Source organism: Bombina bombina, chromosome 5 (assembly GCF_027579735.1).
Source record: "Bombina bombina isolate aBomBom1 chromosome 5, aBomBom1.pri, whole genome shotgun sequence".
In the NCBI taxonomy this organism is placed as follows: Eukaryota; Metazoa; Chordata; class Amphibia; order Anura; family Bombinatoridae; genus Bombina; species Bombina bombina.
In genome coordinates this window covers 728,306,116-728,324,027 of record NC_069503.1, presented here as the reverse complement: position 1 = coordinate 728,324,027, position 17,912 = coordinate 728,306,116, and the positions used below count along the sequence as shown (strand labels likewise).

General features: G+C 38.6%; 1 protein-coding gene across 2 annotated transcripts in view; it reads right to left on the bottom strand.

Moving 5' to 3' along the window:
• Positions 1 to 17,912, bottom strand: part of CAP2 (cyclase associated actin cytoskeleton regulatory protein 2) — a 375,422-nt gene that overhangs the window by 227,183 nt on the left and 130,327 nt on the right. For both annotated transcript variants that reach the window (XM_053714772.1, XM_053714773.1), the window contains one exon: positions 9,502 to 9,634. In XM_053714772.1, the coding sequence (XP_053570747.1) occupies positions 9,502 to 9,634 (133 nt within the window). The remainder of the gene's footprint in view (positions 1 to 9,501; positions 9,635 to 17,912) is intronic.

The following is a 17,912-nucleotide window of genomic DNA, read 5'->3' as shown; positions in this document are numbered from 1 at the left end:
GTGGCGGCGATGTTGGGGGCAGAAGATTAGGGGTTAATAAGTGTAGTTAGGTGGCGGCGGTGTTGGGGGCAGCAGATTAGGGGTTAATAACAGTAATGTAGGTTGCGGCGATGTTGGGGCAGCAGATTAGGGGTTAATAAGTGTAGTTAGGTGGCGCTGACATTGGGGCAGCAGATTAGGGGTTAATAAGTGTAGTTAGGTGGCAGCGACATTGGGGGCAGCAGATTAGGGGTTAATAAGTGTAGTTAGGTGGCAGTGACATTGGGGCAGCAGATTAGGGGTTAATAAGTGTAGTTAGGTGGCGACGACATTGGAGGCAGCAGATTAGGGGTTAATAAGTGTAGTTAGGTGGCGACGATGTTGGGGACAGCAGATTAGGGGTTAATAACAGTAATGTAGGTTGCGGCAATGTTGGGGCAGCAGATTAGGGGTTAATAAGTGTAGTTAGGTGGCAGCGACATTGGAGCAGCAGATTAGGGGTTAATAAGTGTAGTTAGGTGGCGGCAACATTGGGGGCAGCAGATTAGGGGTTAATAAGTGTAGTTAGGTGGCGGCAACATTGGGGGCAGCAGATTAGGGGTTAATAAGTGTACTTAGGTTGCGACGACATTGGGGGCAGAAGATTAGGGGTTAATAAGTGTAGATAGGTGGCGGCGATGTTGGGGGCAGCAGATATGGGGTTAATAACAGTAATGTAGGTTGCGGCAATGTTGGGGTCAGCAGATTAGGGGTGTTTAGGCTCTGGGTTTATGTTAGGGTGTTAGGTTTAAACATAAAAAAAAAATTCCCCATAGACATCAATGGGGCTGCGTTACGGAGCTTTACGCTCTGTGATTGCAGATGTTAGGCTTTTTTTTAGCTGGCTCTCCACATTGTTGTCTATAGGGAAATCGTGCACAAGCACGTAACAGCAGCTGAAAGCAGCGCTGGTATTTGTATGCGGTATGGAGCTCAACGCTGCCATATCGCCCACAAACGCCGGCTTTTTCTCGTAATACCAGCGCTATAGGGAGTGAAATACCGCCAAAAATGCTGCGGTCGTTTACTTCCCTATAGCGCTTAAAACTCGTAATCTGGCTGTAAATTATTTTGAAATCTGCAGGAAATGGATGCTTGTGCACAAGTGATAGTTAACTATGTTATCACTGATCCATCACATATAATGACAACTCTCACAGATCTATCAGTGTGGTGCATCTTTTATATAGAGCAAAGATTATAATGAGTAGTATGATGTATCTTTAAAGTGGGCCAGATTACAAGTGGTGGTGCACTATTTAGCCTTGAGCGATTACACCTCTGGAAGTAAAGATTCTGGTGTGGGTTAGCTCCTATATTACAAGCTGAAATTACATTTTTTGTGTGCAAGCGAAACCCGATGTGCCGCCTTTAACTAAAGGAGTTCGGATATCACAACCGTGCTTCATCTCAATATAGACTTCAATGGACACCATAACAATCCCACAGCACTATACCTGACAGGAGTAATTATTATTTCACATTCCAATGTTTTTCACATACAGGAAAATGTTCTTTTATATGTATGTATGTATGTAAAAGCAGGAATGTTTCAGCCCTCTGTGGCAAAAGGATTTAGAGTTGGACCAGTCGAATTGGGGCACCTTAGAGAATTGCACTCAGAGGAATGAATATCCAGCACAATAACATTATTATAGTACCAAGATAGTAGGTAAAGTAGTACTAATGACACCAACTCTGGAATTGGAAGTTACTACTTACTAAAGAGAGCACGAGGACCTTTGGAGGATTCTACTATCCATATTCCAAGATACAGAAGTCTGCATTCTGGGAGATCCAGTGGATGATTCTATCTTTTCTACAGGGAGTGCCTCATTCTGTTTTGAAAGTGCTACATTCTTACCTCATGTGATTGAGGTTCATTCAAGTAAGTGCACATCTAATAGGGGATTAAAACCTGAAGACTCTATCCTCTACATTTGATGTGCTCCTGATTACCTCTGATCGTTTAGGATTTTTGATATTGCTTATGGACATTTGTAACATACTGCATTATATTATTTATTTATTTTATGTTATTTTTAACTATGCATTGCTATAATATTTTACTATAAACTGTATAAATTTTATATATTTATTTATTATATATTTTTAGTTTGAGCTGTCTGCGCCACCCTGCCCCTTTCTTTTTATGTCCCTTTTTGAGGAGTGATAGGTCTCCTCTATTCTTTTTGGGTTTTGGCAGCTGGATACTACCTACTGAAAATATATATACCTCTATGAGGTGCTGGGTATAGAGTATATACCTTGTGGCATTGCTTTATTTGACAGTGAGCGCCTGGGAGTGATTCAGTGGATTCTTTCTACTGGTTCATTTATCTTTTGTCTCTATATATATATAAATATATATATATATATATATATAATATATATATATATATATATATATATAAATTAATAAAATATATATATGTATATTTTAAGTATAATAATTATTATTACTATTTTTTAATATTTAATATTTACATAACGTGTTTTAAGATTACTAATTCTTCATGTGCGGTAACCTGACATCAAAGCGCGTTTTGCATATTTTACATTCCAATGTTCTTTACAAAGAAAGAAAAATATTATTTTTTAATATATTTCTCTCTCATTTCTCTCTCTCTCTCTCTCTCTCTCTCTCTATATATATATATATATATATATATATATATATATGTGTGTGTGTGTGTGTGATAATGTTAATATAAAGTATATATCTATCACTATATATCTATAGGAATATATACAGAATATCTACAAATACCTGTTAATAATAATAATAATAATAATAATAATTATAAATATATAAATATATATGTAGAAATTAAAGCTTTTTCTATTGGCTGATTTGAATTGAAAGTAAAAATTCAGACAACAGAAATGCAGGGGCACTCCTATATAAGGGGCATAAAGAAGAATCAGAAGGAAGATCAGAAGAGTTCCGCCCAAGAAAACTGAGTGCTGCCAGGGGACCAAGGAGCGCTGCCATGGGCTTGCTGCTGCCCCCCAAAGGATCCACATTCATGATGGTGAGTCTAAACTTTGGAGTTTAGCGTTAGGTTTTTTTCTTTCATATAGGTGGTAAGAGTCCACAATCCATTACTCCTGGAAATTACTCTTCCCTACCACTAGCAGGAGGCAAAGATTCCCAAACCTCAAGAACTCTATAAAACCCCTCCCACCTCACCAGTACCTCAGTCTTGTCTTTGAAGAATGAAGAGGAGTATTTGATTCTTCAGAGAGAGGGGGTCTCTGATTAAGTTGATGCCCATTTCCCCTCAGTGTAAAGTTGCTTCTTGGAGGGATGTGTTTGGAATATTGGAAGTGACATATTTCACTGATGAGGATTTAGTCACAAGCCTTGACATGGGGGTTGCAAGGACTTGTCCTTTGCCTCTTCCTGTTGGTTCGTCAATATACTCCTTTTCCAGTTCCCCGCTGTTATGTTTCAGCACTGGTTTTGGCTTCCTACTGGTTTCCTCCAATAGCAGAGTACTGTATTTTTTTTACTTGACATAAGTGGGGTATTTAGATTTTTTGCTGCCCTATGCATTCAAAATTCTTCTTAGATCAGACAAGGAGCAGTGTCAGAAAAAGAAAGTCATGAGACTGATCCTCTCTAGTTTGCAGCACAGTGTTCTCATTGATTACACAACAATAAAAAAGCAGCACATGACATATCAAGTAACATCGGTACGGTCCGAATCTTATAAATAAAAAACAAAAAACAATAGCAGGCAAGTTGGCACAGTCACACTAACTTTTTATTTAACTGCACAGGGTAGGGTGACAGTAATTATGGCCGGGACTACGTGACTGTCACTTCAGACTCCAAGTGCTCCACTGGTGCCGGTGTCCTGTTGAAAAAAGCTAACTTGTCGAGATTAGCTACCTCGATGTGCGCATGCTCACAATTACGTACTTGAATTCCACAGATGATTTAAAAGAATCTTTGGAATGCAATTATGTAATTATAAGCATGCACACAGCCTAGGGTAGCTAATCTCAAAAAGATGAAAATTAGTCTCCTATTAAATCTTAAAGTGGCGATCTCCATGTGTTACCCAGGGCTGGTCAGTAGTTATTTGCACAAAGGGTCCCTTGACATTAAAACTTTTGTTTGCACAGTACATTTGCACATTGCACAGCATATTTGATATTGTCAGTGGCGTCACTAGGGGGTGCGGGCCGCACCCGGGTGACACCCACCAGGGGGTGACACAAAAAAAATAATTTTTTTTTTAACCCCTTAATGACCGGACCATTTTTCAATTTTCTTACCCTTAATGACAATGGCTATTTTTACATTTCTGCGGTGTTTGTGTTTAGCTGTAATTTTCCTCTTACTCATTTACTGTACCCACACATATTATATACCGTTTTTCTCGCCATTAAATGGACTTTCTAAAGATACCATTATTTTCATCATGTCTTATAATTTACTACAAAAAAATAATAAAATATGAGGAAAAAATGGAAAAAAAACACACTTTTTCTAACTTTGACCCCCAAAATCTGTTACACATCTACAATCACCAAAAAACACCCATGCTAAATAGTTTCTAAATTTTGTCCTGAGTTTAGAAATACCCAATGTTTACATGTTCTTAGCTTTTTTTGCAAGTTATAGGGCCATAAATACAAGTAGCACTTAGCTATTTCCAAACCACTTTTTTTCAAAATTAGCGCTAGTTACATTGGAACCCTGATATCTGTCAGGAATACCTGAATATCCCTTGACATGTATATATTTTTTGTTAGAAGACAACCCAAAGTATTGATCTAGGCACATTTTGGTATATTTTATTCCACCATTTCACCGCCAAATGCGAGCAAATAAAAAAAAAACTTTACATTTTTCACAATTTTAGGTTTCTCACTGAAATTATTTACAAACAGCTTGTGCTATTATGGCACAAATTGTTGTAAAAGCTTATTTGGGATCCCCTTTGTTCAGAAATAGCAGACTTATATGGCTTTGGCATTGCTTTTTGGTAATTAGAAGGCCGCTAAATGCTGCTGCGCACCACACGTAAATTATGCCCAGCAGTGAAGGGGTTAATTAGGTAGGTTGTAGGAAGCTTGCAGGGTTAATTTTAGCTTTAGGGTAGAGATCAGCCTCCCACCTGACACATCCCACCCCCTGATCCCTCCCAAACAGCTCTCTTCCCTCCCCCACCCCACAAATGTCCCCGCCATCTTAAGTACTGGCAGAAAGTCTGCCAGTACTAAATAAAAGGATTTTTTTTTTTTTTTTATAAAAAAAATAAAATATTTTAGCTGTGATGGACTCCTGCCTTAGCCCCAACCTCCATGATCCCCCCCAGCTCTCTAACCCTCTCCCCTATCTAATTGCGGCCATCTTGGGTACTGGCAGCTGTCTGCCAGTACCCAATTTGCCCAAAAACAAAAGTATTTTTTGCTCTTTTGCTTTTTTTTGGGGTTTTCTGTAGTGTAGCCGCCCCCCACAATACCCCTACCCCAAAAAAAAACCTTTCCCCCCCCCTCTTCCCTCCTCATTGGTGTCAGTGGCCAGCTAATGCGCGCGCACGCGCGCCCCCGCACGCTCCCGGCACCCGGCGTGCACATTGCACTTCTAGGAACCGGATGCCGGGTAGCGATGGGCCGCCCACCCGCCTCCCTGTTGCGCTCCCACCCACCAACGAACCGGCACCATCGCTACCGGTGCAGAGAGGTGCAGAGAGGGCCACAGAGTCTTCTAAAAAGGTATTGCAGGATGCCTCCATATGGAGGCATCACTGCAATACCCTGAGAGCTGCTGGAAGCGATTGCGATCGCTTCCAGCACTCTCTTAGACAACTGACGTACCAGGTACGTCCATTGTCATTAACTGCTTGTTAATGCATGACGTACCTGGTACGTCAGTTGTCATTAAGGGGTTAATTTTATTGAAATTCAAAGAAATACAATGTTGAGATGCATAGATTTTTTTTTATTAGAGGGGCTGGCATTTGTGAACATTGGTGGGACTGCGGAAGATGTAGACACACAATTTTTTTGCCCCTTGAGCCAGTGCTGCAATTTCAACAAATAGTTTTCCCGGCTGCTTTTGCTTGTTTGTACTTTGCTTCTCCCCTGCCCAATTTCGCTATGAATGTTGTGGTCATGCCGTGGGGCTTGCAAAGTTGCGCTGCTAGCCTAAACCTGCCTATCTGTGCTCACTGCTCAGTGACATGTGGAGCAGTGGAGTCACTCACTGCTGTGCTGTCTCTCTAAACGGGAACTGGCAAATCATGAGGGGATGCCTGGCACCTGACCGCATGACTGTTTGACACTGTCTTTAAAGTGAAGGAGCCACGTATGATGCCCACCAGACCATTACGGTTACGGTACACTAAGTGCACACTGAACAGGTAGGAGGGCAGGCGGGGGTCTGGGGGTGGGCAGAGTGCAGAGGTGATTGGCCATAAGAAGCGGTAGGCACGCGGCCCGGGGCTGTGCACTGACAGACTTGGAACAGAGTCAGAGAGCAGAATTTTCTTAGTTTGCGCCTAAACCTTTTCTTTAGTGATTTATTTTAGAGTGCTCTGTTTATCTTTCATTTGATGCTCTGCTGAGCCAGGGAGCAGCTCTAGGCATGAGCTTTATAATTAATGCAGTGCAGTTTACATATTTTGTATGTGTGTGTCTGAGTTTTTGTGTGTGTGTGCCTCAGTGTTTTTGTGTGTGTGTCTGAGTGTGTTTCCGAGTGTTTGTGTGTGCATCTGAGTATGTTTTAAGTGTGTCTGAGTGTTTGTATGTGTGTTTGCCTGTGTTTTTGTGTGTGTCTGCTTTCTGGGTGGGGGGGGTGACACCATAACTTACCGCACCGGGTGACACCAACCCTAGTGACGCCACTGGATATTGTTTAAATGTGCAAATGCTTTAATTTATGTTATTTAAATGTGCAAATGCTTTAATTTGTGATGCTATTTTTAATTTTGTGAGTCTTTAGCTGTTCTTTCTAGAAGAGCATATGGCTAAAATCTTGGTCTGCTGACATGATTTCTAATTCTAGACTTTTTTTCTCTTTCTTCACAGGAAGATTTTGTTTGGGTCTAGGGGTAAATGAGCTTTTCTTCCTTAGGACAAGAAGTCCAAGGGTATATCTAAAGCTCAGATTTGTGTTTTGTCCCTTTCATCAGAACAGGGCCCAAAAATATTTTTTCTCCACCCAGTATCAGAATTCCTCTGGTTCCTTTTGGAAATAAATATAATAGCATTTGCAAAATGCTCCAGTGCCTATAGCTGATCTTGAGCACTAAACCCTCTGCTTGCAAGGCTGCAAAGCTAAATTCCAGGTCATTTTTAAATGCTCTTGAGAATGCTGTCAGGGTCAGTGCCCATTAGTTTTACTGGAAGAGGTCTAAGCAGTCCAAAAAATCTTCTCCCCGTCCATGTCTGATTGAGGGTGCGGCCTCCGATTCAGAGGCTCTGGTTTTGGTACAATATATATCTACATTTATATATATGTTTATATATATATATATATATATATATATATATATATATATATATATATATAAACAGATATACAGGCCCGGACTGGCCATAGGGCATACTTGGCAAATGCCCGGTGGGTTGCATGTTGCCTTAGCCACACCCCCGCCCCTGCCTGGTCTTAGCCCCATCCCCACCCATGAGTGCTATGGCTAGCCCCAAAATGTTATTGTGACTGTGTGACATCATGTAGTGGTGCTGGTGTAGCTGTTAAGCTTACTGTAGGCTGTAGCACTGTTGTCATGTAGTGTAATGTTGTGAGGTTGAGCTACTAACTTCACATGGAGCCCCTGTAAACATTACACACACAAGCCCCACCCACTGTAAAAAGATATTATGTTTAGTTAAAGTGTTCCATAGTAAAATATGCTAATGAGGGGTGTGCTGGGCCAGCATATTGTATGGCAAAATCAGGGATAGCAAGCATAGAGGCAGCTTCATGATTATTCTGCCTTACAACAGGGGGATACGCTGGTCATCACTGTGACTGAGGTAGGTGGAATCCACTGAAGCACAGAGAAGCAGAGAGCACAGTACAGGCAGAAGTATCATGCTGCACTGTCTCCCTGAACAGCCCCTGCACTCTCTGCAAGAGATCTGCAATCTGCTGGCCTCTGATAGTGGAGCACTGGGACCCGCCCCCAACCTCACGCAGCTCTGTGTTTACTTGAGCTCATTACTAGACACATGTGGAATTGCTTCCCTTCTGCTGCACTGTCTGGTAAGTAGTCTAAATTATGTGAGTGGAGGTTCCTGGCATCTCTTTTCCTGCAGGGCTGGTGCAGCCAGGGCTGGATTTCCCATTAGGCACAGTAGGCATGTGCCTACAGGCGCATTGAATTGAAGGGCACCTGCCTGTTAGTGTATCTTAATAAAAATTAAAAAAAAAATGCCTGGCAAAAATGGGAGGGGTTTAGTTTTAATTTTTGCCCTTCTCTCCTTCATGGCTCCCTGGACTGCTGTAACATATTCACAATGAAACACTCGACTCTGTAAGCATCACAAAGTACAGTTACACTCATAATAACACTATCTAAATATTTTGGATAATTTTGTTTATTTTCCATAATTTAGTGTTTGATATTTTTTGTAATTTAGTATTTTTTGTAATTGTAGATTTACATTTTTTTGAGTAGTGTTAGTTTTTTTTTTAATGTGTAATTTAATTTATTTAATTGATAGTTATTTTAATTTTAGTATAATAGTAATGTTAGTTTAATATATAGTTTAAACTTAGGTTTTTTTAATTTCCCAGGTAAGTTTTTATTTATTTTAAGATAGGTATCTTGAAATTTTAATTTAAAGTTAGGGAGTTGTTAGGTTTATGGGTTAATAGTTTAATTTAGTTTTTTGTGATGTGGGGGCTGGTGGTTTAGGGGTTAATAGGTTTATTTAGTGGCAGTGATGTGGGAGACCAGAGGTTTAGGGGTTAATAACTATATTTAGTGGCAGCGATGTCGGGGAGCGGCGGAATAGGGGTTAATAACTTTATTATAGTGGCAGCGATGTTGGGGAGCGGCGGAATAGGGGTTAATAAATTTTATTAGTGGCGGAGATGTCGGGAGCGGCAGATTAGGGGTTAATAAGTTTAATATAGTGTTTGCGATGCGAGTGGGCCTCAGTTTAGGGGTTAATAGGTAGTTTATGGGTGTTACCGTTACCATTTTTTCAGCGTTAAAGCCCGAACGCAAAACTTGCAATCTAGGTGATAGATAATAACACACCACATTTCATGGCAAGTAGCTCCAAAACAGAATGATTTGACAATTTAGAGCATATAATTATTGCGCTACAATATTCATTCACCTCTGAAAGGTGTATGTGTTCTATTTCCTCTCAGAGACCTGCATCTTTTTAGTCCTTCATCATTGTCTACTGCAACTAAGGGAAATCAATGACTATATCACTTTTTTGTTACACATAATAATAAGAAGCATTTGCTAACCTGAATTAACAATGAATACAAAATAACCATACCTTCATCAATTCCATTGGCAATATTATTATCTGTTAATAAAGAAGAGTGTGAATTTGCCAGTACTGATTCCAGTTTTACAACAGCTTTCTCCAATCTGTCCATTAATTCCTGAACTTCTGCCATTTTAGAAACCTTGATGAAAAAAAAGAATATAAATATATATATTAATCTCAAAATTAAAACAGGATTATGAATTATCCATTAGTATTCTTGTTGTAATTCTTAAAGTGGTATTTAGATTTAAAGGGACAGTCTACTCCAGTATTGTTTAAAAGATAGATAATCCCTTTATTACCCCTTCCCTAGTTTTGCATAACCAACACAGTTATATTAATATACTTTTTACCTCTGAGATTACCTTGTTTCTAAGCCTCTGCAGACTGTCCCTTATCCCAGTTCTTTTGGCAGACATACATTTTAGCCAATCAGTGCTGACTCTTAAATAACTCACCGGGAGTGAGCACAATGCTATTATATGATACACATGAACTAGCAGTGTCTAACCGTAAAAAAACTGTTAAAATGCACTGATATAAGAGGCAGTTTAATGTCTTAGAAATAAGCATATAAGTCTACCTAGGTTTAGCTTTCCACAAAGAATCTGTGGCGGCTGGTGACTTTTGAAGATGGGGGAGCACTAGCCCTGCCCCGCCCCTCAGATGACTCCGCCCATTTTATATATACTGGGTACAAGAGTCCTGTCACTGGGGCAGTATAAGGACATATATGTGTGTATATATATATATATATATATATATATATATATATATGTGTGTATATATATATACATATATATGTGTATATATATATATATATATATATATATATACACATATATATATATATATATATATATATATATATATATATATATATATATATACAGGAATCTATAAAAAAACAAGCGCACAAAAACACCTCTCATGGTGCAGATCAATTTAATAAAGTCAAACACATATAAAAACAGATAACCCTTAGGTTCTCCCTACTCACAAGTAAAACCTCAATCTTATGAAGTAAGGATTTAGCAGATGGATGTCAAAGTGTCCCCACTTAATTCCAGGTACTGTCACCAATAGTTGTCCAAGAATGTGCAGCTCCGGTTTTTCCTAATGTCCCCAGTGGAACACACAGCCAATCCTATCCGCTTCACGGTGTTTAAAGTCCACTTGTGTTTTAAAATGAACCACTCTAATTGAGCTAATAGAAATGCTGTCAGTGCTTGTAGTTTGCACAGAACTCCATTCAGCGTGTGTATCGCAATTGACGTAAGGTGGGCATGGCCTTACGCGTTTCACGGAACTCATCAGCTTCGTCAGAGTCTTGATGTCCGCCAACCTCACCAGCTCTGCTTTTCAAGACAGCGTACAGGTACACTCCCACCCTACGTCATGTGCCATATCATATTATTCAGTTTATGATCTTTTTTAGCCATGTTCCACAAGGATGTATCGTCATGATACCAATTTATACATTTTAGCATTTTTTAACTTTTTAACTTTTCAATTAGATATCACTTGTAATATACCTTTGAATTTTAACCATAATCTCTGTTGTATCTATATAATCATGTTTGTAAATCATTACAAACATAAAGTCGATCTTTCCATATATCATAAACCGGATGATAAACAAAAGGAGACGTGATTCTATATCTGTTAGCTAACCGGAAGTGCGCGTCATACCTACATACGGTTTGACGAAACAAACAACTTCCGGTTAGAATCTATACCAGCGGCAATGGGTAAATACCTCTGATAAATCACTCAAGGGATCACATAAAGTTTTATGATATTTTGGGCAACATTTCTTCATAGATGTTTGGGCAATGAAATTAAAAACTAAAGATTAATAACCAAGGGCTTTAAAGAATTAGGATTCTTTCCCAATTTACAATATCCGGATCAAAGAGTCAGAAGATCCGGTATTTCACTTCCGGTTACAACGGACATGAATTTCTTTGGCGCCAAAGATCCAACATCTGTGATTGGTTACATAAAGGTATATAAGGGCTTACTCACCATACCATATACTAGTCTTGAAAAAGGCCCTATAGTGGGCCGAAACGCGTTGGCAATATATGGTGAGTTATATTTCAATTATTTTGTTATATATTGTAAACAGTACTGTGCTATGTAATTATTTCTTGTTCACAGGATTTGAGGATCTTCACATTTTTCTCTTTTTCTTTTGGATACACAATTTTAGTAATCGGATTTACTATTATTGAACACTGTCTTTCTGACCAGTATCAGTTACTAGGGTTTTTTAATTTTTATATCATCATTTTTGTATTTTGGGTATTTTGTATTTTGGATACAAATAGCTATATTTTGGCTCATAATATACTTTTTTTTGGTTCTTAAGAGATTTTTTTCACCATTTTTTCACTATTTTTTCACAAATTAACATAATTTTTTTGATCTTCTTTGTTTTCACTGGATTTTTATCGAATATCACTATAGTGGATTTTCATCTCTCTTTTTTTTTTTTGCACCTGCACTTTGGACAACAATTAGGAGGAGAACTATCATATGACTTTATAACCAATTTGATGAACTTTTGATATACTCTTATAAGTTCCCTGGTATTGACTGTATTTTATTCACTGCTTTTTATTGTTTTTATTAACTTCATGTTTTCATATTAACTGTTGCATTGTACAGAGCACACATCTGTCAGTCCTTCCAACACTCTACTTTCATCTGTTGTTTTTTATATTGTAATGTTTTAATATTGATACATTTTTTTAGTCATGGATCCATGCATACATCTGTACATTTGTCATAATTTATGAAGTTTTGTCACCAATATGTGTTATTAAATGTGTAAATAATAAAATTTTAATTAAATGTGTAAATAATAAAATTTTAAATCTTAGATAATTGTTTTGCAAATCAACTTTATATTCTCAGTTTTTTATTATTCTTAGCCCTTGCCTTTGATTAGGCGCTCCTTCAACCTTTTATTTTGTGTATCTTTTATGCATTATGGGTAGCTAGGGACCCATTCTGTTAAGGAGCTATAGGTCATTTGATTAAGCGCTGTAAGATACTCGCTACGTTTTTATTTGTTCTATTATATGTCTTATTCCCTCTTAGCAGTTTTTATTTATTAATTAATAATTATACTGCTGTGAATTATTCATTATATCATTATATACCTATATCTGCAACATATCTACAAAATCTTGTTGTGAGTGTGCGCAACTCAGTTTACAGAGGCAGTACACATTCTTGTGTGTCTACCTCTGTAGCGTTGTGCTTGTTATATATATATATATATATATATATATATACATACATATATATATATATATATATATATATATATATATATATACACAATATGGCATACATGAAATCTCATCAATAATGGGACAATATTTCTGGTCCCTTACACAACATAAAGCTTCTAGGGCTATTGATGTAGAAATCTTTCAGCTCAACCTTATAAAATCTGTATTTTCTTTTGGCCACTTGACCTTAAGAAGCACCATTGCACTTTCCTTTTTCTAAAAATGCCCTGGTTGGTAAAATGAACTCAGTCCTCCATCCCTGTCTGCAGAACGTCCATGACCCCACTCATGTTGGTCTTGTCTCCACTAAATATACAGTAAACTACTGCATTCATGGTGCTGCTGAGGAGTGCAACCGGGGCCGCTTCTTCTCCCTATTATAGAGAAAACGAGTCGTTGCTAGACACCAGTTCAGAATTTCTGTCACTCGAAAGTCCTGAGAAAAAGCCTGGCAGAGCTCGGAAATACCCGTTGTCAAACGGCAAAAAGTCACCCTGCGATGTGAGTACCTGAAGCAATTCTTATAACAGTTTTGATCATGTCATGTATGGGATTCAGCTGTCTAAATACGTCGATGTTTCACTTTTAATAAAACATTCAGAGAAACGGTCATCTGCGAGGTATTGATTTGACTGAACCTGTGCAATCAGTCACAGTGATTTAAAACATAAACTAAAGTTGAGATGGTCGCTAATAAAAAGAATCAACTCAGCCAGCTGCGAAGCAAGTTATTTGCCACCTACAAAATAAGACCCCCTGTTATTACTTCTGGCAGTCAGTGCAATAGTTACCTACTGGTTTATTTGTAATCTAGAAAAAGAGATGGAGAGGGCGCCACATAGCGTAATATTGTTTCAAAAGGGATAATACAACAAGCAGAGTGGTAATGCGCTTACCGGAGACTGTGGTACTGTGCTGTGACCAGTACTAAATCGCCTGCTAGCACTTTAATCAGTGGCTAGTACACTGTCAGATACGATTCTTCCCGGGGCTTTCTCCTGGGGACAGGGAATTGTGCTGTAGGCGTTTCTAGGTTCAGCAACTATAGTATATTGCTCAGTTAGGTTTATTCCGTAAAAAAGGTGCACAACTTCCAAAGTTTAAAAGAATTTCAAATAGGCTTTATTATAACGCGTTTCTCAACCACCAAGGGTCGTTTCTTCAGATACCAAAGCGCTTTGGTATCTGAAGAAACGACCCTTGGTGGTTGAGAAACGCGTTATAATAAAGCCTATTTGAAATTCTTTTAAACTTTGGAAGTTGTGCACCTTTTTTACGGAATAAACCTAACTGAGCAATATACTATAGTTGCTGAACCTAGAAACGCCTACAGCACAATTCCCTGTCCCCAGGAGAAAGCCCCGGGAAGAATCGTATCTGACAGTGTACTAGCCACTGATTAAAGTGCTAGCAGGCAATTTAGTACTGGTCACAGCACAGTACCACAGTCTCCGGTAAGCGCATTACCACTCTGCTTGTTGTATTATCCCTTTTGAAACAATATTACGCTATGTGGCGCCCTCTCCATCTCTTTTTCTAAACAGTTATATCCCTGCTCTCTGGGAACAAGAGGAGCTGCCTACACAGAAACTTTGACGAACAAGATCACCGGACCAATACGGACTGCCATTATTCATTCCAGAGCCGACAACCGAGTAAGACACACTCGACAAAGACGGAGTAACTATCTGTGGGACCTTTTATTATTTTTTAGGGCTCATATCACAATTTGCATTTGCTTATCTTATATATTTATAACAGCGCGCCTTCTCATCTCCCTGTGAGATATTACACCATTCTTCTTTATTTGTAATCTCCCTGTTAGCTGTGCTTTTATTTTATAAGGACTATTAATCCCACAGGCCACTCTTCCACATGACTGAATAAACAAATGTTTCCTGTGTGTGTTCAGGCCGTGGGTTTATTAAATGTTACTTTTTTTTATTTTAATTACACACGGCTTATGCAATTATGTATTAAACATGTTAACATTTTTTTTTAATGTCACACAATGTGTTGATAATTTGCCCCTCCAGAAAATGTGTATTGCAGTTTGTAACTCTCCACCCACATCCACAAGTCTCCCTCACCCAGCCGAAGCCCCCCAGTCACCTTAATCTTACGCTCTAAATCCACCGGGAGGGAAAAGCGACCCCTAGGACTGCAGCCATATAGTTCTCCTGACCCGGTCCCTACTGCAAGTTCTGCAACTATGGGCCCGGTCTCAATGGCGACTGCAGTAGTTATGCCTCTGCCTCCTCCCACACACACAGTCAGCTCTTAGTGTGTGAGTGTCACGTGACAGCTGGCTCTCACTCGCACACTAAGAGCTGTGCGGTTAGGAAGGCTATGGGCTGGCCTGTAGGTGGCGCTGCAGTCAATGCAGGCTGAAAGTGGAAAGGGCTTTTGCCTATACTTCTATCTATCGCACTGCACAGCATGTGCGATAGATAGAAGTATTAGGCAAAAGCCCATTCCACTTTCAGCCTAAAGATTTAAAAATGGCAATTTTAATGTTTAATAGTCAAAACTGCAGTGGAGCCTGAAAGATTTTTTTATTTAATAAGCAAAAAAGGTTTAAACATTTTTTTATTTCTCACTCTTTTTTTTGAGGGTCAGAGGTTGGGGTCATGGGTTTCACGTGCTCAAGTGCTCCTATAGAGGAGCCTCCACTGCAAAGAATACAGAGATGACAAAGCAAATTAGATTATAAAAGTAAACTGGGAAGTTTATTTTTAAATTGCACGCCCTAGCTGAATCATGAAAGTTTACTTTTGATTAGACTGTCCCTTTAAAGGGCTTTAAAAAAAGACACTAAAGTAAAAAATTTAATTTTCATTTTTTTCCAATTTACATTTTCTATGCACACTTTATGAGGAACCAGCTTCTAATTTAGCATGTGCAAGAGTGCATAGTGTATACTTATATGAGTCTGTGATTGGCTGATAGCTGTTACATGATACAGGGGCCAGCAAATTAAAGGAGATTTTAAAATTTGTTAGAAAAAAATACTTCTCTTTTAAAATTCATTGCATTGTCCTTGTATTATCCATTTACTTAATACATAATTCTACTGTATTTAAAGGGATATTAAACCCAAAAATTTTCTTCCATGATTCAGATAAAGCATGCAATTTTAAGCAAGTTTCTAAATTACTCCTATTATCAAATTTTCTTTTTTCTCTTGCTATCTTTATTTGAAAAAGAAGGCACCTAAGCTAAGGAGTCAGACAATTTTTGGTTCAGTACCCTGGACAGCATTTATTCACCAATCAGCAAGGACAACTCAGGTTGTGAACCAAAAATGGGCCAGCATCTAAACTTACATACTTGCTTTTCAAATAAAGATAGTAAGAGAATGAATAAAAAATAATAATAGGAGTAAATTAGAAAGTTGCTTAAAATTGCATGCTCTATCTGAATCATGAAAGATACATTTTGGGTTCAGTGTCCCTTTAATTGTCTTTTAGATTGAAATATTTTTTATTGAACAATTGGTACAATACACATTCTATATCAATAGCAGATACCATAAATAGATCACAACTGTAAAGCCTCTAGTACACATTTCTCATCATTGTACTGCATTTTTCAAATCAACATTTTCTTTAGCCATTCTTCACTGTGTGTTACAAGTTGAAGCTCCAGTAGAAATATGAGTCCAATTGTTACAATTTTAAAGATCTAACAATGTTTAACAATGAACCTAAATACCCTATATAACCATTATGCCAGTTCGTTTCATCTTTTAATTTGTTGTATTATCAATAAACAGTTCTTACGAAATCTCCACATCTTAAACATCCACAGAGCCCACTGAGTACTCTCATTTGCTGTATCTACCGCTGCTCTCAAACTACTGTTTCTTTCTCCCTTGCTTGGTAGCTTATCCTATATGTGTTTTTCATTAAGGATCCAGTAAAACCAGACTCTATTGAAAGATTCCACCTCGTCTTGTATGTATGCTGCAGTCTCGCATAAGCTAAACATACTTCTAATTCTCCCCAGCACTTCCATTCTCTCCGGGATTCCCACCTTCCAGTATTTTGCTATAGATATACGAGTCACTGTGCACACAATTCTAATGAATTTATTTATAGGTGCATTGAATCTTGGATCCTCACCATTCAGCAAGGCCTGCATGGGCGTCAATGTTACCTGTTCCTCTAATATAGTGGTTATAATCTTAGAAAGGTCGAGCCATACTTTTCGTACCTCCGGGCATTCCCACCACATATGAAAATATGTACCTAGCTGTGTGCAACCTCTATAGCATTGCCTGGAACCTCCCCTCACCATGTGTGCTGTTTTTAAAGGGGTTAAATACCAACGAAATGTTGTTTTGATGTTGTTCTCCCTTAGATCTGCTCCCAACAAGCCCCTACTGGAATTTAGAAAAATCTGGTTCCAAGTCTTTAGGTCATATGTTACATCTAAGTCCGCTTCCCAATGAAGGGCAGTCTGTGGCTTTGAAATTATGTGTGTTTCCTGTATGAATAAATATAAGTGGGACACCGCACTTTTCTGTCTGTTTTCTGTACTGCACAGTTTCTCAAAAATGTTTTTGGCCTTGGCCTCCCTGTCCGTCCTGTTATATAGCGTGATAGCTGAGGCTATCTGTAGATATACAAACCACTGCAGATGCAGAGGTCTAATTTTGTCCTGTAATTGATTGTAAGTCAGAATCTTCCTATTGATTAAAAAGTCTGCTATCCGGTAAAGGTCCTTGTGTGCCCACTTGTCTATCAGTTTATGTAATTCTCCTGAGATTATACACTTCAATGGTCTTATTAAAGAGTTAGTTGGCAATAGTGTTCCATTTCTATTGGTTATTGCTAGCTGCTTGATAGCTATTTTAGTGATCGGGTTTTGGTAGCTTCCGGGTCTCCCTCTAGTTTCTTTACCCCATAATATATCATCTTGGCCGTCATAACCCCCAATGAGGGCCTCTAACTGGGGCCATACTACATCCTCCTGTTTCCTCCCCAAGAGAGAGTTCTGGGCTAGTCTAGCTGCTGTGTAATAATCCATCAAGTTAGGAAGTCCCACCCCTCCCAATTGGCGGTGTCTGGTGAGAGTATCCCGAGATATCCTCGCATGTCTAGATCCTCT